We start from the raw sequence: 22,459 nt of genomic DNA, 5'->3' as shown, positions 1-22,459 counted from the left end.
GTCAATGTTTGTTGGGAATTATCTGACAAAACTAGGAAGTATTTTTGGTTTAGATATTAAAAGTTATGGTTGTTTATTGATTATAGTAAAAAAAAAAAGCAACTTTTAGGAAAATGCCCCGCGAAATCAGGCATTTTAGCTGCAACAATCACAAAAAATGCCTGTAAAATCCTGGAGGGATTGATTAATGACCTAGAAAGCAGAAACTAAACCTACAGAACTGAAACTTCTCCCCAATCAACATTAAAGCCTTAAAGAAGTCAACCCGCTGCTGTTGCTCCTCTGAGCTGCCAAATGAGGAAGTCACAGAACCAAAGCTGGAGGTGTGTGTAAATGTTCGCTGACACTGTGGCTCGGGGGTGATGTGTGCCACCAGCCGGTCTCAGGACTTTGAATAAGAGATGTCGGATACATATTTTGAGCGGGGCGCTCCACACGAATGCCCCTGAGCTCCACTCCACGTCTACGCCGCTTCTGAGACGCCAGCTTCATTTCTGAAACCTCACACTGCCGCTCGATTTGTGAGGAGGCTCGTCTTCACGGCCACATCCCAGAACTGTTTGTGAAAACGCCCAAAAACAACGAGAACATGAAATGTTAAAAGGTAACCCGAAACCAAAAGGAGGCTCTCAGGATTCTTGTTTTGCAGCTGATATTCGGTGAAAAGCCACTGAGCCGTCTGGTCCTCCTCCATCCACACAGAGCATCTCTGTCTGCAGCTCCTGGCTTTGATCCAGGAGTTCAGGATGTCAGAGAACGGGCCTGAATATACGGCCCACAATAAAACCAACTGTCCTCTCCTGTAGCAGATGGTGGCTGACAGACCCTGACTGAAAAATAACCTATCTCACGCTCTGCACCGATACATAATCATTTGTATGTGGTGTGTTGATCAAATGGGTGTCTGTCTGGCTGAACACCAGATGTGAGCAGCGGCGGTATTTTCTACAATGTTTATCAGAGAGAATCCTGCTTTGCATTTGGACAATGTAGCTCCGGAAATTAAGCATTCAGTTTAACTACGCAAGGTTTTCTGTGAATCTGAGCACACAACATTAAACATTAAAACCTTCAGATTTTAAAGCTGAGACTCCTACACCCTGAGGTTTATCTCAGTGTCCTGGGGTTGCAGTTTTCACGGATGCATCGTTTTATTTGATGAACACTGAAGCTTTTGAACACAGAACAGCAGAAATCTTCTTCTTCTGATCGCTTCACGAGTTTAAATTATTAAACTAAGACCTGACTGCTGTTTTGTGGGAAACACACCGGTTCAGTGAAAGTTAACAGACTTGTGTTTATTTCAAAGACACCATCTTTGTTCAGGATTGTCCAATATCAAGCCCTCCCACTCTGACAGCCTTCAGATGGTCTTTGAATTACAACAATATTTTGAGTCAGACACACCTTAGTAGGCTACAAAAATCTGTTACTACAGTGGCCCAGAAGGGACAAACACACACAAAATAGGTGTTTGCCATTTTATCTAAAAGCTCATACTGGGAGGAGGGTGTTTTTTGATGTATTTATTTTAGTTGTTTTGATAAATTATTACAGTTAGAAGCTTTTTTTTTTTTAAACATTATATTTATTGAATTTTATAACTTTTAACAAGTGATTGGCACATTTAACATTTACATTGAACAACTTAATCCCCAAAATACACAAATATAAAGACATAACAATAAAAAAATAAATAAAAAACTACACATATTGGACAATAAAAATAAATTAAAAATAAATAAATAAAAGACTCTGCAGTCTGTATCGTCGTCCTCTCAGTTTCCTTTGTATTGTTCCAAAAACTTGGTCACCGGTGACCATGCTTCTTCAAATTTCGTTCCCTTTCCTCTTATAATATAAGTGAGTCTCTCCAGTGTCATACATGCTGCCATCTCCCTCACCCACACGGGATTTGATGGTAGTTAGAAGCTTTTTAATACAAGAACTATGGCTTCCTGGTATTAAAACATATATTTATTTGCAGCATACAGTTTATCATGATGCTAAAAAATGGAACAAAACCAATAAAGAAACAGATTTCTGTCAAGATTAACAATGCAAACAAACTTTTTCTGTAATGACTGGAAGGATTTTAAAGGGGGGAGTTTAACTGGAGACACAAACATGCTGTAAAAAACCCCTAAAAATAATATTTAACTTCAGTTTTATTAAAGATAGTTTTGCAGCAACAAACATTTAATGGGCAGCCTTAATAATAATAATAATTAAACATTTTACCACAATTATGAAATCATAAATTTAAGCAAGTTACGTTATCCTATGTTATTACTAGAAATAGATGGCTTTTGTAGTTTTCTTTCCTACAATTTGACTAACTAATTAAAGATGCATTGTGATCAGTTTGGCTTTACTTGCAGGTAAAAAATATAAAGAAAGTTACTTTAGTTCAGCGACACACATCTGAAAACTAGAAGGTAAACTTTTAAACTCTTCTTCATCCAGTCCTCCCATGAGACATTTTTAATGTCTAAAATAAGTCAACATAAATGTGCTCTTATTATTCAATACAATGCTTATTAAATCCATGTTTGCCTCACCTACTTTCATTTATTCAGATTTATTTTTTCACGAGGTGCAAAAGTTTAATTACGTCTGTGATATGACGGCAGCGGAGCAAACCTCAGTCCCTGTTCTCATCTTAAGGCTTCGCTTCCGATTTCAGGCATTCGTGATGACCCCCGAGCTGCGGTAAGACATCCCGCTCTGTTCCCGAAGTGGTGAGAACGCCAGCGTTTTTATGGCGACTCGGCTGGCACATCACATGCCAGACAGCGCCGCAGCTGAGGCACAGAAAGATGGGATCGAACTCGTTTTAACGGGAGCAAAGAGGGGAAAAGCCACAGCTGCGAGTTCCCGTAGCTCCAGGTTAGTCTGGCAGGGAAAACGTCTGCAGCAGGAAATAAGCTAAACTCATCAGGTACCAAAGACGGGTTTATGAATCAACAGATTAATTAAAAGATGGAAAACAATAACACGGTGAAGGTGTGAATATGATGTAAACATAGAAGATAAACAGATTAGGACGTGTTCAGGTCAGATGTCTGGGATTACAGACACTGGAGTGGGATAAAGGAGTCGGATACTAAATGGATTATGAAACAAAGAGCAAAAAGATTTTTTCTTCGCCTCTCAGAGTAAATATCAGCACGGATTGTTTTGCATAGGGTTGGAAAATTAACACATTTATGCTTACGTTTAGTTTAAAATATATATATATATATTTAGATTTAGACTGAAAACTGATAATCCTCGTGTTCATCAGGTACTAACCGAGGCTCCTGGGAGTCGTTAACTTTAACTCTAAATGAATCAGAAACGGCTCGATTAACAGAAACGATGATTAAAGATTGTTCACTTTAACAGTGAACTGTAATAACTAACAATTTATGTTGACTTAACTCATGCAGATGTAAAACTGGGGGACTATTAGAGGCAGTTCCAGATTCCTACAACCTGTAAAAACTAATAAAAGGCACCAATAAATCGCAAAACCCCAGAAATTTATTGACTATTGAGTGCAAACAGAATCATTTTATGTTGCTGGATTTCTTTGATGTTTTTAACATCTACTGAGTTCAGCTGTTTCAATAGCAAGTTTGATTATTGAACAATAAATAAATCTAATAAATCTAAATCATATATTTCCCTTGAAGCTCTGTTTCAGTCTGAAATATCTGTTACAGGAAATACCTGTTTCCTTAAATAATGAGGCCTTTTGTGACTAATTTATTACAACTCTCAAGCTTAATTTCTAAAAAATATACTTTTTTATGGAAGTGTTGTAAAGAAGGAGACCATTAGCTATTCCTTGTACGAGTAGTGTATGTTTCTGGGAATGCAGGGAAATAAATCTGTAAGTTGTCGTGCATCCTGAGGAAGAAGACAACCGGATCACCTGCCTGGTTCCTCCAGGCCTGGTTTCATTTCACCATCAACGCTGCAGAGTCTTCTTCACTGCAGGCTACCTGTTATCATTCGGAGTCTGACTCCTACACATCTCTGATTTGTCACCCTCACTCCTCCACAATTCCAGCAAACACATATGTGCAAATGAACAAAACAGACAGGAACCCGTGCATCTCAGCAGCAGAGGATGTTACATTTACCAACACGGCGTGATCGTATAAAAAACACGAAGATGAAACGAATGCGCCGAGCGAGCGGCGTGCACTTTCTCCATCTTATCAGTCCACGGAAAGCAGCGAGGCGACTCTTGTCTGTTTGTTTGCCTGCATCACGGTTTCTGCTGTGTTTGTGATACAACACAGCCGCCCTCGCCCCCTCCAAGGCCCCTTATTCCCCCGGTGGAGATGAAATGTAATGGAGCCGATTCAATAAGAGCGCTGCCTCCTCGGGAAACGCGGAGAATCAAATCACACCGAAATCCCCCCGAGCCTTTCCAGCATTCACTGCTGCAGCATAAATGGGAGGGGAATAAAACAATAGCGGCTAATTCACTTGGCTCTTTCTGTACTGAAACAGCAGCGATGGAGGGTGATGCAGCAAATGTTGAAGGCCGGAGAAGCTGCTGGAGAACATTCTGGCTGCAGAAGGCTTTCAGAGAAGTAAACTAATTAACTGCGCTAAATAAAGAAGAACCACGAGTGGCTAATTAGCTGGGACAACATTTTCTTAGAAATGTTAAAGCTTAAGGCTTCAATTAAAGGCCTGGTATTCCCTGAAGGAATGCATATCGCCCGCAAGCTTTCATGGCAGAGTTTAAGAAGTTGAAGCCGTTTCAGTCAAAGCTGGAAAATAACTTGAAGCACAAGATCATGTAATATCATGTGGATGTGTTGGGAATGTCGCTCAGCTGCTACCACATCAAATTTTAGCTCAAAATCTGTAAAATGACTGCCACTGACAGGCTGTAACAGCCATCTTGAATTAGTTTGACTCCAAATATTAATCAGATGTAGATGTTCATTAGGATCCATCTGGTGGTTCAGGAGATATTTTGATAACAGACAGACACTCAGACACACCCAAACAAAAGCAAAAAACCTCCATTTTTGACTGAAAAATAAATAAATTCTGCAACTTGAACACTCGCCAAAACAGAAGTACTTTAAAGGATTATGATTCTAATTTGTTTCAACACCAAATTACCTTTGCAAAAACTAAACAAACAAACAAAAGCCAGAGTTGGACTAAATTCAGACCGAGCCGCCGATGTTTTAACTCAGCAGTGTTGGATTATCAGTTTAAACCCAGAATACTGATAAGTTTTTGACTCCAAAATTACAGTAAAATGACTAATTTGTTGAATTAGGGCTACTAATAAGTTAAGTTTAAAAGAACAAACTGGTTATTAGATGATTACAACTTAGGTTGGTGCTAGCTAGCTGGCGCTAACGGCTATTAGCATCAGCTAGCTAGCACCGACAAATGTTGTTTTGTGAATCCAAACTCAATGTTTACTGAGAACCAAAGCCAACCAGGTTAATTATCTTTAAACAAGCTGTTCGTACGGCCTCCACAGCCTGAAGCAGGTCGGATTCGCTCAACTTCTGCTTAAAATGGCGGACAGTGAAGAGTGAAGAGCGACACGACCACTGGGTCAAACTTTGCCCAACAGCTTTACGCCAGATACTGAGTTATAAAAATAACCCAGCAGCTTTTAGTGTGTACGGCAGGAACCTTGAGAGTTAAATGTGACAGAACAGACGTGCGGGCTAAATATTGTTCCAGGTTTTTTTCGTGGTCACGCTCCGTAAAGCAAAAGAAACGACAAACTGCTCCCGAAGGCCCTCATGAAGCTCCTCTCCGGCCTCGTGGGTTGTTTGTGTTTTTAAACCGCTGCTGTTAAATTGAAACTCGTGACGGAATAACGTCTAAGAGGAAGAAGGGACAATTAAAGATGAATTCCACGGGATATTTTTACAGCTGCGGGGCAGCGCTCCTAAGAAAGGCAACTGCGCGTTTTATGACTCCGGCAGGAACTGGAGACTGATTCTGCTTTTCTCATTAGGTCGTCTTGTTCGGCACAAAGGTTAGAGACAAATTTCCTCCCGGCCAGGACAAGTTTGGATAACATGTTACAGAAAGATTAGGACGGCTGAGCTGACGATAAGAACTACAGGCAGTTGTAACAGGATTTGTGACAGCAACACAAAAACTGATGATTTCTCTTTTCTTGTCCTCAATAAAGTTAAAATCTTTGTATTATTCTAATAACACTAAGTCAAAACAATCAAACGTAGATTAGTTGAGATACAGAGTGGCTGATTTAAAGCATGAAAGCACAGTTAACCATTTTAAAACAGAAGAGGCTGAAAAAAGCATTAATTAGTGACATAAATAATGTGTAATTTAACTGTAAATTCAGCATTTTTTTTATTTAAAAAGCCCAGCTCAGCTGTGTGGGCTTCTCTGAGCTGATCAGTGATCAGCTAATCAGTTAATTGTTCACACCATTCAGGTCTGTCAGGTTGGTTAAAATTACAATTTTCCTGTGAAATGAACTCTTTTCTTGCTGCCCTTTTCAGACCATCAACTTTTATTTGTCTGGAGCCAAATTACTAAATATCCTTGAGGGAAAGACACGTCAAATCTGACATTAAATTACTTCGAAAGCAGCATGGTGAAGCTCAAGACAAATTATGATCCAATTCCATCCAATTAATTAAAAAAATACAGTCGTATGACGTTGAGATAAATAAATGCATGAGAAGTCAACATGATGATTTTAAAAACTAATCAAACTAAGTTTATTTAGGCTTCAGGGCATCAGCTCATCCAGCCTCATTTAATAACTTCCTTCATTGTGTTGTTTTTACATATAAAGTAAATTTGATCAACAGGTTTTTGAATAAAGATTTAATTAAAGAGTTCATGCACTTTCAGTCTACATGCATCCATTTTTTATTTATTTTCAGGCGTTAAATTGTTGATTCATGCAGTTCTTCCCATGCTGCTGTAGATCCAAATATTTATATATAATATAATATAAAAAAAAGCTCGTGACACCATGATTGTGTTTGGGGGAGCAGGAGGGACTTAAAGCCCCACGTTGCTAATGAGCAGACTCTGGTTACAAAAATACAACATGGCGACTTCTGTAAACCGTTTCCCGGTGGCTTTGATTCCTAACAAGAGGAGGCAGAGACATTTGTCCTATCAGTATAAAATGTTTCTGGGTCAGACCTAAAACACCGTCTTCAGTAGATGAAAAGTATCTGAGATAGGAGGAAAAAAAACGACCTGACAGATTCATCATCCTGCTTTCTGTCACGCTGTGTTATGTTTGGTATTTTCATTAATTATCTGAAGAAATGAGAAAAAATGGTGTCTTTGCAACCTGAAGATCCCATTTAAAATATGTTCTTTAATAAGTTGTCACAGAACTGGTTCATCCCTTGAGTTTTGTTGTCTTTTATGAGTGCTTCGTAGGTCAGAGTTCAGTTAAATAACAAATGCACCTTTTCCACGGGCTCTAAAGGTCCCGGCTTCACTCTACTTGGCTCCACTCTACTTGGTTTCGGTAACGCACTCCCCCGCGCTGCGGCCCCGCCCCCCGCAACACTGGCCGGTGTGAACGCGACGCATTCTTTATCGAGCCGAGCCGAGTAGAGCGGAGTCGAGCCGGACTTCTGAATTAGAGCCCGTGTGAAAGGGGCAAAACTTTCCTCCTAAAATGTCAGGCACAAGACTAAAACTGGGTGAAACAGCTGCCAAAATGTAAAGAACTCCTCCAGACTGATCAGGAATCAGTGGAAACAAAACATGAATAAATAAGACACAAATTAGCCGTCTTTAGGTGTGCATTTTGATGTCCAGGTTGTTATCAGATGTGTTTCCTAAGTTGTGTTTTGTGTCTGCAAACTGCCAGGCTGAGTAATCTTGTTTAAATGCATGTGAATGAATACATTTATCTTCAATCAGCAGCAAAGTGAAGCTAAGTCTCTGTGATGGCTTTGACCCCATCAGTCTCAGTCTGAGTCATAATCTTGTGATAGTCACAACATGGCAGCAGCAACAAAAGGAGCACACAGACGCTAATGCGGCCGTGTGGCAGTCTGAAATCCATATCAAGCTTGATTCAGAGCGTATAATAGGCGAATGGAAACAGAGATGGTCAGAGATTAATCTGTGTCTCTGCTTGATTTCAACATTAAATCCAAAACAGCAGCACAGCGTGCAGAGCAGAGATCCTCGCCGACCCAAAGAAATGTGAAATGGTTTTTATTCTGGCTAATTACAGCATGCCTGTCATTCTGAGAGCTGTTAGCGTGGGAGAAAAATAACATTTTCCTTCACTCTCAGCCTCTACAGACATGTTATTACTTTGATCAAATCTCCACCATCCTTAAACTCTGATATCAGCTCACATTGCCATTCAAATCCCACTAAAACAAACACTTAGCTGAGACTTTTACCAAGACAGCCTCTAACTCACTTCCTGTTCACCAGGGGGCAGACAGGAAACAGGAAACACGCTTCCTGATTCTCCCAGAAAGCGTATTTTCTTAAGTTTGGGGGGGGGGAATCTGGGAACAAAATTTAATATTGTAAAGATTCTGTTTTTGCTGCTGTAATAAAAGTAAGAGTTTAGGGCAGCAGAGTCTTTCCTCATCGCCCGAGTCCAGAATCACATGAGGTTTATGGACAAATGAATTATTCAGGCTGGAAAAGATGTGAACATTTTTGAGCTAGAGGCAAGGTAAAGTGAGACCTGAGTCTAACATTCAGAGAAAAGAAAAAACATTATTATATTGAACACGATTTCTCTGTTAGAACAAAATTATATAAAATAATAATGTCTCTGTAAGACATTGGGAACGGTAGAAGAAAGCCTGCAGGGCAACAGAATGAAATACAATAACGTTAAGAATTTATGCAGCTGCGGTTGTACGTTTCAGGTCTGCAACTTTCCAACTTTATACGACTGCAAACTAACAAAAGACAGAATAATGCAATCAATTATTGTCAAAACAAACACATCAGTCTGCTGTAACTATCAAGCAGACCATCACAAGTCCTGATTAAACGTTCCTGTCAGCCAAAGTTGAAGCAAACTTTTGAAACTTTTCTGATAAAGAATAAAACTGAACTACGTGGAGGATTATACGGAGGCTGTCCCAGTAACAAATTACTGAAACAAACAGAGAAAAACAGCCTTTTCTGTTCCTGATTGACCAATCTGGGTTAAATTAGATGACAGAAGAGTTCAGGCCATAAAAAGACTGAAAACATGGAAACAAAATGTTCACTTACTGATCGTTTTCCACATAATTACCTGCTTTATCAAACATTACAGCTAACAAAATAAATAAAACAAAACAACTAGAAAATAACAACTATCAATAAAACAACAAGGTTTAATAATCTTAAAACAACTAAACAGGAGTTTAAATAAGCTAAAAACTTTAACACTTCCAAGTAGATTAATAACCAAGGTGAGTCGTTTTTGCTCATCTTGGTATTAATTTATTTAAGTCACACAACTAAAAAGTACATGGGTCATAATTAGGCACCTTAAATGTTTAAAATTCAATTTTGTTTGAGCCACTAACTTTAATCAGACACTTCAAACTAACAGACAAAAAGCTCAGAGCTTCAAAAAGCCTCAATTGCTGCTTTTAAAAATCTGAATTCCCGTTTTAAATGAGACAAAAAAGGGAACAAGAGTGAGCAAATGATCCCGTCTGAATAGTTGGAACTGGTAAACATATTTCTACTTGATCAGTAGCTTGAGAGAATTAAAGAAAAAAAATATTTCAGTGCTTTTTTTATTCGCTTGTTATCACCGTGGAACATTTCAGAGTATTCACCCCAAAGTGACTTAAAGCTGAAAAGAATTTCTATTAAGCGGTGGAGGGAGGGGCGGAGTTTTAATTCAATGCTAAATGAGTGAAATGGATAAAAATTTTAATAGGATGTTGATCACAGCCTTCTTATAAATGAATTCTGTCGCCTAATTAAATAAGACTCCCTATCTGTAATGCTTGTGTATTATCTTTTGTTGTGCATCCGTGTGCCTCGGTGCAGCAGCACATCAGGGAAAACGACAACAGCAGCACAATGAATTATGAATCAATATGAGCTACAGCACTTTTTAGCTCAACGCAGGCCGCCTGAGGCCGTTTGGAGACGCGTTGAAAACGTTAAAGTCATTCATTCGGCGCTGCATCTACTCCTGTACGCTCCTGCTACCCTGCAGGCTCCATCCGATTGGTTTCAAGTTCCCCAAATCCATCTCGGGTCCATGCATCTCTCCATCCATTGATTGGAGGAGGGCCCAGCTCGGGCCTGCAGTGCAGAGAATTGCTGCTGCAGATGAGATGCAGAACCTTGTGGTTTTCCCTTTCAGTTATTCTGGGAACCTCGCAGAGCCAGACGGCCGAAAATAAATGCAAAAGATGAGTTTTCTGTTAAGGAGGGAAGATTACTCTGAAATGACTGGCAGGTGTCACTCAACAGGTGACGGAGCGTTTATAAAGCTGCCAACAGTCCGGGTCAAAGTGTTTATGCAAAGATGAGGAAAAGTGAAGGGAGTGCAGCAAAGTGAAAAGGTTGCATTGAGGTGAAATCAACAAGGGAGGAGAAGACGAAAAGAAAGAGGTGGAAAGGTCACTGGAGACAGAAAGGGAGACAGACATTCAAAAGGTCTCCATTCACCCGTTCCTTCCCCTGAGAGCGGCGCGTGGCGTCTCACAGCTGACATTTAGCGCCTGCCTTCTGTTGCTGTGATTATTTTCTTCTCCAGGTGTGATAGCCAGCCTGCCGCCTCCGTGCAATAATGCTGGTTTGGGGTTAGTTCAGCTGGGAATGCGGGGCAGATCTTTTAGTTAAATACCACCACTGAGGTGTGCTTTAAATGAAAGGCTGATGAACTGTGATTGGCAGCCTGTCACCTGGCCTGACTGTGACTCCTTATTTTTCCATGAAAAGAAAGAAGGAGGTCAATGTAGCTTGACCCCAAAAACTGAAAATAGAAATCTGCTGGCAGCCACTGATCTGCACCACCGAGCTGTAGGAAACCTTTTTAAATGCCACCCTACCTGTCTGTAGATGGAGGCCGATCGTTGCGAGCCTTGCTGATTTGGGTGTAGAGGCTGTCGGAGTGCTGATGCTGGTGATGGATGTGGGGGTAATCGTCCCGGGGGCTGTGAGGCCGACTGTGGCCGCTGTCCACAGAGCTGTTCAGGTGGTTCATGCCGGAGTAGAGGTGGTCCTCCTCAGAGGATCTCTCCGACGTGCGACTAATGTCCAGAATCTCAGCGTAATCCCGTTCCCGGGCTTGGCGCTCCCGCAGCTCCCTGGTCTTGGCTTGGATCCTGATGGGAAAACACCAAGAATGTGTTTCAGGTACGTTTCTCACCATCAATATCATTTTTGCTTTAAATCAATGTAAACAAGAGGCCTACTTCACAGCAAACCGTTTAACTTGGAGTAGAGAAAGCACAGGTGTTTTTAATTAGAATAAAGTCCTCGTTAATACACCTGTCCTATTCTATCAGTCAAAATGTCTGCTGTTAAATTGGCCTATGGCCATGAAGACGGTTGTGTTAAAATGTGTTTACTGAGGTTAAATGATTAGTTTGTGGTTTTCAATTTGCACAGCAGAACTTTAAACATCTGATACTTCACCCTGCTGTGGTCACTGCTCCTTTTCCTCTAAACTACAACTGCAAACACAACAAAAACGTACTGCCATCGCAGCAACGTGTCCAGTATCAATATTGCAAATGGCTGCTTGGATTGCATGAAATTATAAATTATTACAGTATATTCCAAGTCAAGTCAAACTTATTTATATGGCACTTTTCAGCAACAAGGGGATTCAAAGTGCTTTACAACATGAACAACACAAAAATACAGAGTCATCGTGAAAACGCACACAACAATCTAAACTGACCTCATCTAAAATATGAGCTGAGTCAGGGGTGTCAAACTCCAGGCCTCGAGGTTTTTCTGCTCCAACACACCTGATTCAGACGGTTTAATCACCTCAACACCAAATCACGGCAACAAATTGTCCATTTAAATCAGGTGTTTTAAAGCAAGAACACGTCTAAAACCTGCAGGAGAGCGACCCCTGAGGAGTGGAGTTTGACACCCCGGAGCTAAGATAATCTAAAGGAAATCATGAAAACAAACATCAATAAAACTAAACACATGTAAAGCATGAGCTAAGATAATTTAGGTAAGCAGAAAACTTATCTAAAACAAGTCATACTGAAGATAAACTAAGGAAAACCAAACTAAGATATAATGAAAGCTAACATAAAGTGAACTAAAGGTACCGGAAGGCCAGCTAAGAGTTAAAAACATTTTAATAAAAGGCGAGGGAGGGAGAGGATGCCAGCGAAGACGATTTTAAGTACCATATATTGATGCTTTGAATGCTAATAGCATATTAGACCAATCAGATGGACTCTTCACTGCCTGATGTCAACAACTCGTTTAGATGAGCTGCTAAAACACACAGAAACTGATGTAGATATGGATTTATTCCAATTTATAATTTCACTGCAACATTCAACAATAATATCACTCATGTATGCGTTTCTATTTTTGTGCTGCTCTGTTCTAAACCAAACTAAACTAGCAAGAAACGTCTCCTGGCGAGCAATTTTAGGTTTAACAGATGTTTAAAAAGCATCTAAACTGCACACAGGCGAAATTCATCTAAATGTGGAAGTTCTGCAGACTTCTAAAACTAGTCATGAATATTGATTAACTGCTCGCGTTTAGCCCAAATTGCCATAAATAAATAAGCACCACAAATATGAGACTCAGTCTAGTGATCTCTGTTCTCCAGCTTTATCTTCAGACCTTACTGAGAAACAAGACGAGTTAACAGGAGCTACGAAACTCTTTAAAGTTCTTTAAAGTTTTCATCTGACAGGGAAATAAAAACATCTCCGTTCGTTCTGTGTAGATGGTGGTGTTCTAACCTTGGGTTTGTAGATTAATAGGTAGGTCTGTGAATTCATCTTTTCAGTCAGCAATGAAATAATGCTTTTTTTTAGTCTCAAGAATTTTAACAAGATTTATTGACTTGCAGCTTCTATATTTTCTGTTTGTTTAGCTTCTGAAAGAGGCAACAAGAACTTAACCATCTGGGCTAAATGTAACCAAAGACACTGAAATTAAACCTACTTTTTCTGAATGATTGATTTATTATTTCTAAGCTCATATGTCCAGTTCAGAAATGGTCTCTTCTGTCAAAAAATGTCTTTGAGTTAACGAACCCAGAAGAGGCAATATAGTCAGGTAATATTAATTATAAAATTATTATCTTTGGACCTAAAGAGGAACGATCAAGAGTCGGCGCGCAGCTTCAGGTATTACAGCTAAAAACTAGTGATCAGGCCCGAAACCTGGGTGTAGTAATGGACTCAGACCTGAACCTGAAGGAACACATAAAAACAGTTCTACCACCTGAAGAACATCTCCAGAATTAAAGGACTAGAGGAAATTATGCACGCGTTCATCTTTACTGCAACAGTGTCTTCAAAAAAATCAATCAGACAGAAAAATAGAGCCCATCCCCCCGGTTTTAAAGTCCCTACAATGGCTCCCTGTAGCTCAGAGAATAGACTTTAAAATACTCCTATTAGTTTATAAATCACTGAACGGATTAAAGACTTATTATCGTCGTATCAACCCTCCAGAACACTCAGGTCTTCTGGTTCTGGTCTACTTTGTGTCCCCAGAACCAGAACCAAACATGGAGAAGCAGCTGTCAGTTTCTCTTCACCATCAATCTGGAACAAACTGCAAAACAGCCGAAACACTAAATTCCTTTAAATCAAGGCTGAAAACTCACCAGTTTAGAGCTGCCTTTGATTAGTAGTCTGCAAACAAATTCAGGTGAAAAGCTGCTCTGAACAAAATATGGAGCATCTCCTTATGATTATCAAGTGTATCTGCTCAATTATTATTTTTTGATGATTGTAATGATGTTTTTATGATGTAAAGCACTTTGAATGCCTTGCTGCTGAAATGTGCTATACAAATACATTTTTACTTACTAATATCAAGTTTCCCTCTACAGTTGGGTCAGACAGTTATCTAATGTTTTACACCTAAATTGGCATGTATATGCAGGTGGTTTTCAGCACGGTAACGGTAACGGTAACGACTCTTTTCCCCGCTGCCAGAAACGGTACAGATACTACCTGTGTGCTGGGAGCTAGATTCCAATTAATGCTCCCAGGAGCAGAAAACGGCAGAAACGGGTTGGGGTGACATTCAGCTCGACTACCAGCTGAGACCGGCCACATTTTTCTAATAAGCCTGACTTTCTGGGAACAACACTTGGTTCCTTTTAACTGGTTCACAGGAGCCAGACTGGGTGCTGCCAGCTGTCGTACAGGCTGGACATGAATCCGTTCTGTCTCTGTTTATCTGCAAGCGGATGTCCCTATTAATACCAAAGCTTCCTTACGAGATGCTGCTTAACTTGTGCTTATGTTTAGTTTTATTTCCCCCTCATGGGCATGTGGAGTGAAATCCAGCGTATCCACCAGAGTATCAAGTTTAAATCAATATTGATTGCAGACGGACCCAATACAAAGTCAACAAAATCAAGCCTGAATGAAGATTTTATTACTATTAAAAACAAATATAGCTGTGTGTTGATGCAAAACTTACTATAGTTAACTAAAAGGCACCAAAATAAAGTGAAAGTAATCCTTCAGCTATAAAAACACAACGATGGGACATTCCAAGGGTTTATATGTGACTAAAGTTGAGACATGTTCTCGTTCTGAACTGGCAAAAAGGATTGTAAACCAAAACAACTAAGATAGCACAAATTTAGATATTATTTAAATAAAAATACTGTAATTAGTTTTTGAAGAACACCGAAGAAAGAGGCTTAAACGCTGAAATGCATAGATTTTAGATTAAATTAAAACCTAGCACTGATAGAAAAAACTTGGCTCTTTGCATGCCAAAGATTTAAACAAGGATCTACTGTGATGGTGGTGCTCAGAGTTTATGTTGGAGATGACTCTCAGCTACTACCACACCAAATTATAGCTCAATATATGTCAAACTGACCGATTTCTAGCTGTTTTTGTTCGTTCAGGTTGATTATCTCAAAAGATTTATAACTACACATAGGTTTGATATAAGAAATAGGTGTTAATTTTCTGTTAATTTTATTGATTTGAATTTATTTTCTTTAAATGAAGATGAAACAAAATGTGAGCAGATAATAGTAGAGCTTTATTTTCTTGTTCTTTCAATAATAAATAAGAAGTTTTATGGGTCTGTATGAAATGCATCATAATTAATTCATGATTGATATCAGGATTATTGTATTATTTTGTTATTATTTTGTTCTTACTGTTTCATTTGGACATGTGCATTTGAGAATAAGGTCTTTTCTAAATAACTTAAATGAAGTTCAACCTGTAATCGTTGTGGTTCTGGACAGCTGAGCTGACAGGAAACTACGACGGGACAAAACGTTTAATGAGGTGCAACGAAAAGCAGAACTGGCTGTGAAACAGCTCAAACTGTGGGATGAGAAAGTAGCTGCAGTTTGGGTGATACACCGTGGAGCTGAGATATATTATAAATCTCAGTTGTCACATTAACAAAACACCAGACCAATGCAACATCTAACTGTATGTTGTGCATTTTTAACGTTCCATTATGGCAGAGAGAAGATGCGGATACTGTTGTTCGTACTCCTCCCCAGTGAATAATAAACAGTGTGTATTAGTCTTCAGTCCCCTTGACACACAGTACAAAGTAAGTACTTTGTATTCAGCATTGTGCTGTTAATGTATTGCTAACATGCCTCTTTCTGTCGCTTTAAAGAGCAAACACACCTCTGACATCTTTCGGTCTCACACAGAACAACTCGCACACTCGCCCTTTCTTCTCTGGGCATTATCTCCGTGAATGACTAGCTACACCATTTTCAGTGGCAGGGGGGAAACTACCTATCGCAGAGCCCTGTAATTAGAGTCTTGCCAATTATCAGAGCTTTACAACTACCAATTATCAAACTGCTGTCATTTCGTGCAGGCCCCTTTTTAATGACAGCGGGAAAATAAATGGGACGGCGAGAAGCAGGGTGCAAGCTCACTGCAGCAGGGGAAAATTCAAAATGGTTCCTGCTAAAAGAATAAGGAGGGATCTCCAAAATGCTGCACAAAGAAGTAAATAAACAGTGGAAACAATGCATGTGCTCTAACTTCAACAGCTTAACCCGCGTTCAAGCTTCTGGGTTTGCAACGCAGCACCTTCACCTTGTGTGGACTCAGCAATTATCTAATAGCGCAGAAGGAAGCGGGGCCCTTGAGGGATCTATCTTTAAACCCAGAGAGAAAGTGTGTTTTCCATCAGAGAGAGCACCAGAAGTGAGAGCAGCTCCTGATTGTAGACACAAGCGCCAGGGTCTGATAAGATAAGACATACCAATTCAGCTCCTGGCCTTCTGTCCGTACCGAGACACCAGACGTGTCTGCGAGGCCGGATTCTCATCAAGGACCCAGGGTTTTAAATCAAAGTTATCTAATAGTAGTCTTTATTAAAGTAAACTCAATTCAGTTTATTGCTGGGGTGGAAAATGTGCTCAAAACAGCAAAAAAGGATACTGAAAGACAGTTTGAGAGTGATGGGAATAAATCTATGTTTTTATTACTTAAACTACCATCCATTTTACCATTTTTTTGCTTATATCTGCAGTCTAATATAATTTACTGGCAAAAAATATCATGTAATCAATAGGAATAGTTGGCTGGACCAATATTTTTAGTTGCAATTAACTATTTGTGCCACTAGATGTGAGTATATCCTAGCTTTGCAGGCATGAATGATTCATTTCAGTTATTTTGGTTTCAGTAATCATCAATCCCTCCAGGATTTCGCAGGCATTTTTTGTGATTGTTGCAGCTAAAATGCCTGATTTCGCGGGGCATTTTCCTAAAAGTTGCGATTTTTTTTTTTACTAAAATCAATAAACAACTATAACTTTTAATATCTAAACCAAAAATACTTCCTAGTTTTGTAAGATAATTCCCAACAAACATTGACATTCTCAAAAGGTGCTTTATTTGAGAACTTTGATAGCTTCTAAACTGACATTCATAAGCATTTCTGGATTGTCCCTGGTCTGCAGCTCTCCTCACATGTTTTGCAGACACAAAGTGTTTGTCGATGCGTTTATGTTCCATGATTACACTGCAGGACGTGCAAAACAGCTGCAGCTGGGGAGGAAACTGGTTTGCTGAAATCTTTGTGGGCAAATGTGAAGCATTAGCGCACATTTTGGCTTCGGTCGCTGCTCCTGCACGCTCCCGGCATTCTGATGTTAACAGGAAGTGACGTCACGTGTCTTCTTCCTGAGTTATTTTGTATTCCACGCTACACAAACCCACAAAGAAGAGACTAGACTGCAGAAACGGTGGCGAATCACTTCAGAAACAATAAATATTGGGTTAAAATTGCTGGAAAGTTGCAGCGTTTTGGACATAGTTGCAAAAAGTTGCGATTTCGCGGGGTTTGCTTGATTTTGCAGTAATAGCTGCGATCGCAACATCGCAAAATCCTGGAGGGTCTGAATTATGATAAGGTCTGTAGGTGTTTGACATTAAAAACTTTAGTTTGGAAAAGCTATGCAGGTCAACTGTAAGAGTACAAAAAGCTTCTTCTTCTTCTACTTTTGATGTGAACATTTTTCTTTAAAAATATGTTTGTTATACTGTTTGTTGCTTTGAAATTTCAGTTTTGAACTTTACATTTTCCCACTTTTTTTATCCAATACCGCAAACTTAACAGAGCTGAACTTTAAATTGGTTTATTTATGGAAACTCTTTTTAAGCAGTGTGATTAAAGGGTTTCAGCTGACCTTTTTTATGTACAGGAACTAGGCTTTTCATAGGTTTTACTTTGGGAGGTTTATCTACAGTCTTATCCTCCACAGGAGAAGGAGAAAGCCTTATTTTAAATAATTCTGAGCAGCCTTTAAAGCCTTTAGGGATTGACTGCTTAAACCCCTACAATCCATATCTCTTATCTCCGTCAACATGACAAGCACTTAAGACGCCATGTTGCTAAAAATGTTTCACAAATACAGTTTTGCGCTGATTGAAATGAAACAGAAGGGGAAACCCTACTTCATCTGATCATTATCTTTTCAGTGTCAAAACACAGAAGAAAAACCCGTTTTTTCTTTTTTAAACCAACCTTGATGAGAGATGAAGGGTAAATAATCAGAAAGAACCAAATATTCTAATAATAAGGAGGGAAAGAGTAGGAGGCTTGACAAAATGAGTACACAGCAGAACGAGAGAGAGAGACAGCATATGAAAGGGAATAAAAATGGCAGGATGGGACATTGTGGTAACAGAAAATGTATTTGACGAGTGACCTTTCTACCACATCAGACCAGAACAATGGTCCATTATGTGCCATTGTATTCAGCGTGTAAAAAAAGGGTTCCTTTTAGTGGTAATGCTGACACAACTGACAGACCAGAGTGAAAGGCAGGAAGTACAAGAAGGGAAAAGCTCTAGCAGGATAAGATGTCTGTTGAAAGTCCTTCTGGATTGATAACACGTGTATTTAGACATTTTTGTTGGATTTGTCACCAAGAAAGTTCAGCCAGTGTTAAAACGATTGAGTTCTCTAAAGAGAATAATGAAAGATTTTGGTCATGCGAGAAAGGCTTCTGAATGAGGAGTAAAATCTGAATTTACAAGGACATTTTTAGAAAACTTGCAAAAATAGAAACAAACCAAAAGTCTGACGAGGCCGGAGTCAAAAAATGTTCAGAGAGAAATGACTATTATACAACGAATTGCCAGATGAAGAGACTAAACCTGGATATAAAACTTAAAACAATGACTTGAGCTGAAGGATGTTTTCGTTTAGTTCACAGATGGCGAAGACACAAACTGCTGTCTGTCCAACTAAAACATTTTATCTTGGCTCAACTTTTGAGCAGAAGATGTCTGCACTGTCTGGTACACTGCAGCTTCAAAAAGATAAAAATTAAATGCAAAAAACAAACCGTTTTTAGTTTTGTTCATGCAGAAATGTGACATACGCATTTATAACCAGTCGTTCTCATTTATGGTTCAAAATTTATGCTTCCAGTAACCCAATGCACTGAAATATAGTTAAGCAGTTAAAAGGTGAGCTGTAACTTATTGCTCAGATAACAGATAAATTAGAGCATAATATAAAGTTAGACCTTTATATTTATTTCACCTTTAAATTGGCAGTTATGAGCATCACAAATTGCTTTAACAAACTGTTGGAAAACCCTGAACCCTTGACCCTAAACCAAAGATTTAATGGCTCCTGAGTGAGAACGAGACAACAATAAAACCAAATTTAAAAAAGCACCGTTTCTAGAAAAAAAGCAGCTCAACTGGTGCCATCTTTACAATCCCCACATTAAACAACTTAACTGAAAACCTAAGACGGATGACTTTCATTTATAGAAAGAAAATTTAAGTAATGATTGAATTAAATAGATCAAAAGAGGCTGAAATTAAAATTCCCCATTGAGGTGGCTGTACTGACTTCTCAAAACAAGCTCAAACGCCTGGAGATCAGACACTCATGAAACTGATGATAATGATTTCTGGGTGTCTTATTGGAAACAACCACTTGGCAGAGGTCCCAGATCGAACCAGGCTTAATGGATGGACTAGATCTTCCAGCTGGCTTGGAAAACGTTGGGTATCCTTCAAAAAGAACTTCCAAGAAGTTGTTGGCATCTTATTAACCTTGTAGCAATTCTGAAATGGAGACTGAACAAAGACCCAGATCTTCAATTGGGCTCTCCATGACTGTAATCTAAAACAAGTCAAGGAGGTTCAGTTGCCTTTGATGGAATTTACTAGGATTAACATTCCCTGGATCAGGATTCTGATCCTGGACGTTTTACTTGTTTTCCTGCTCCAACACACCTGATGCAAATGGTTTAATTGCAAGTTCTCCAGGAGAATGTCCATAAGTAATCCATTTAAACCAGGTGTTTTAAAGCAGGAACACATCTAAAACATGCAGGAGAGCGGAGTTTGACACCTGTGCCCTGGATGATGGAGAACCTCCACCAGCAGACCATCAGAAACATCACATGGATGAGTATTTGTTGGTGAAATTGTGTCCCATCCTTCCAAAACACCTACAAAGCTATATAAAAAGATTTTAGGGGACTGCTGGTGTTGGGACTGGACTCTTCTGAGATCTCAGACTTCAATTATAGGAATAATTCATCCATCAAGTCAATCCCAGCTGGATTAACTCTGAGTAATCAATATGTTCAGCAGAAAGGTGCAGAAACATCCTCCTGGACCTCCCGTGGCCAGAACACTGAAACTACAAACTGGTTTGTTGTTTAACACCAAAACAAGGAGCCATCTTCCATACACGCTTTGGTTTCTTCCCATCAAAAGGAGTCAATGCAAGTTAATCAGTCCCTCCAGGATTTCGCGGGCATTTTTTGTGATTGTTGCAGCTAAAATGCCTGATTTCGCGGGGCATTTTCCTAAAAGTTGCTGTTTTTTTTTACTAAAATCAATAAACAACCATAACTTTTAATATCTAAACCAAAAATACTTCCTAGTTTTGTAAGATAATTCCCAACAAACATTGACATTCTCAAAAGCTGCTTTATTTGAGAACTTTGATAGCTTCTAAACTGACATTCATGAGCATTTCTGGATTGTCCCTGGTCTGCAGCTCTCCTCACATGTTTTGCAGACACAAAGTGTTTGTCGATGCGTTTATGTTCCATGATTACACTGCAGGACGTGCAAAACAGCTGCAGCTGGGGAGGAAACTGGTTTGCTGAAATCTTTGTGGGCAAATGTGAAGCATTAGCGCACATTTTGGCTTCGGTCGCTGCTCCTGCACGCTCCCGGCATTCTGATGTTAACAGGAAGTGACGTCACGTGTCTTCTTCCTGAGTTATTTGGGGTTAGTTTGTATTCCATGCTACACAAACCCACAAAGAAGAGACTGGACCGCAGAAACGGTGGCAAATCACTTTAGAAACAATAAATATTGGGTTAAAGTTGCTGAAAAGTTGCGGTGTTTTGGGCAAAGTTGCAAAAAGTTGCGATTTCGCGGGGTTTGCTTGATTTTGCGTTAATAGTTGCGATCGCAACATCGCGAAATCCTGGAGGGTCTGGTTAATGCTTAAATACAGACAGGAACGTTTTGAGTTTTGCTTTTTACTGAGCAAATTAGTGACTTAAAAACTGCTGTCAGACAAACCAGAACCAGAAACTACCAACCTTAGATTCTGGCTCTTTTTGGACTGAGATCCTTACTATATGCACCTAAATCTACAAGATTTAGAAAAACTAAATTATGTTAGACTTCTTGTTTCTTATGAATCATGGCTAAAAGATTGTTTTGTAATACTCTTTATCCTACAATCCAAATAACAAACAAAAAAAAAGGCATTTGTTTCATATATTCTGACTCGAATATGTGTGCCCATTCATGTGTCTCAGTGTTACAGACACCACAAACTAATCCTGAAAAGGTTGTGCAAACCTCGACAGCAACAAATTTTACGCAACAACAACATTTTAGGAAAATGACACAAAGGCCACAGATTAAATTAGCATATGAAAAGACTATTGTGAACTTTTAATAATAGCCAAAATAACAATCAAACCATTTGATGTGGCATTTGCATTAAATTATAACAAAAGACGCTGTCATTATTATATTATCTGACTATCTGCTCTGCAGGCATAAAGAAAAGAATACAAACCAGATTTTTACGACCTGGAACGTAGTAAAAACATGGGGTGTAATGACTCCTGCTCCGAACGTGAAACATAATAATTAATTAGCTGACAGAGCTGTAATGGCCTTGGCATTTATAAACTGCTGCCCCTAAAACTTGGCTCCGTGCCCAGCTGGCATTCAGAAGTTTTACATTAATTTCACATTACATTAAAATATTACATTACAGTTATTATTATTATCATTATTGTTGGGTGCAGATGCTTTTATTAAAGTATCAGTAATTAGAGCTATTAAAGGGTTTTGTGCCTTATGCTAAATGCCAGCATTTAAAATGTATCTAGAGTAGAAAAACTCTTATTAAAAATAGAGAAACGGTGGAAACCTCCTCACCTCTCCTGCTCCAGCCTCATCTTCAGCGTGTCCTCCTCTGAGACCTGCGTCTCCTCCGGCCTCCACTTACTGGAGCCTTTACGATCCAGCTTTTCGCCCGGTCGCTCGTCTTTACGGTGCTTACCAAACCTGCAGCGCAAAAAAAACACAAACAATTAAAGTGGCATTCGTTCTCGCATCGCAAAGTTTTGAACAAAGATCTCATTAGCACTCAGATTATGTGTTTGGGATCAGGGCCGTAGCTCCCACTGAGGACCCCGAGGTCCGGACCTCAGTGTTTATAAAAACATGAATCCAAACAAGGCTTTTGAACGGCGTGGTTCTCTGCGTAGCTCCACCAGTTTCCTGTAGGAGGCGC

The 22,459-nt window shown here is 39.4% G+C and overlaps 1 protein-coding gene across 7 annotated transcripts in view; it reads right to left on the bottom strand.

The window, feature by feature from the left end:
- The window catches only part of LOC108243849 (partitioning defective 3 homolog), a 251,070-nt gene that overhangs the window by 48,607 nt on the left and 180,004 nt on the right, over nucleotides 1–22,459 (bottom strand). For all 7 annotated transcript variants that reach the window (XM_017429549.3, XM_037973000.1, XM_017429551.3 and 4 more), the window contains 2 exons: nucleotides 22,102–22,230; nucleotides 11,028–11,303 (listed from right to left, as the gene is read on the bottom strand). In XM_017429549.3, coding sequence (XP_017285038.1) covers nucleotides 11,028–11,303; nucleotides 22,102–22,230 — 405 coding nt within the window. The remainder of the gene's footprint in view (nucleotides 1–11,027; nucleotides 11,304–22,101; nucleotides 22,231–22,459) is intronic.

This window comes from Kryptolebias marmoratus, linkage group LG20 (genome assembly GCF_001649575.2).
Source record: "Kryptolebias marmoratus isolate JLee-2015 linkage group LG20, ASM164957v2, whole genome shotgun sequence".
NCBI classification, from domain to species: Eukaryota; Metazoa; Chordata; class Actinopteri; order Cyprinodontiformes; family Rivulidae; genus Kryptolebias; species Kryptolebias marmoratus.
The sequence above is the reverse complement of the archived record's forward strand: the minus strand, read 5'-3'. Positions and strand labels throughout refer to the sequence as shown.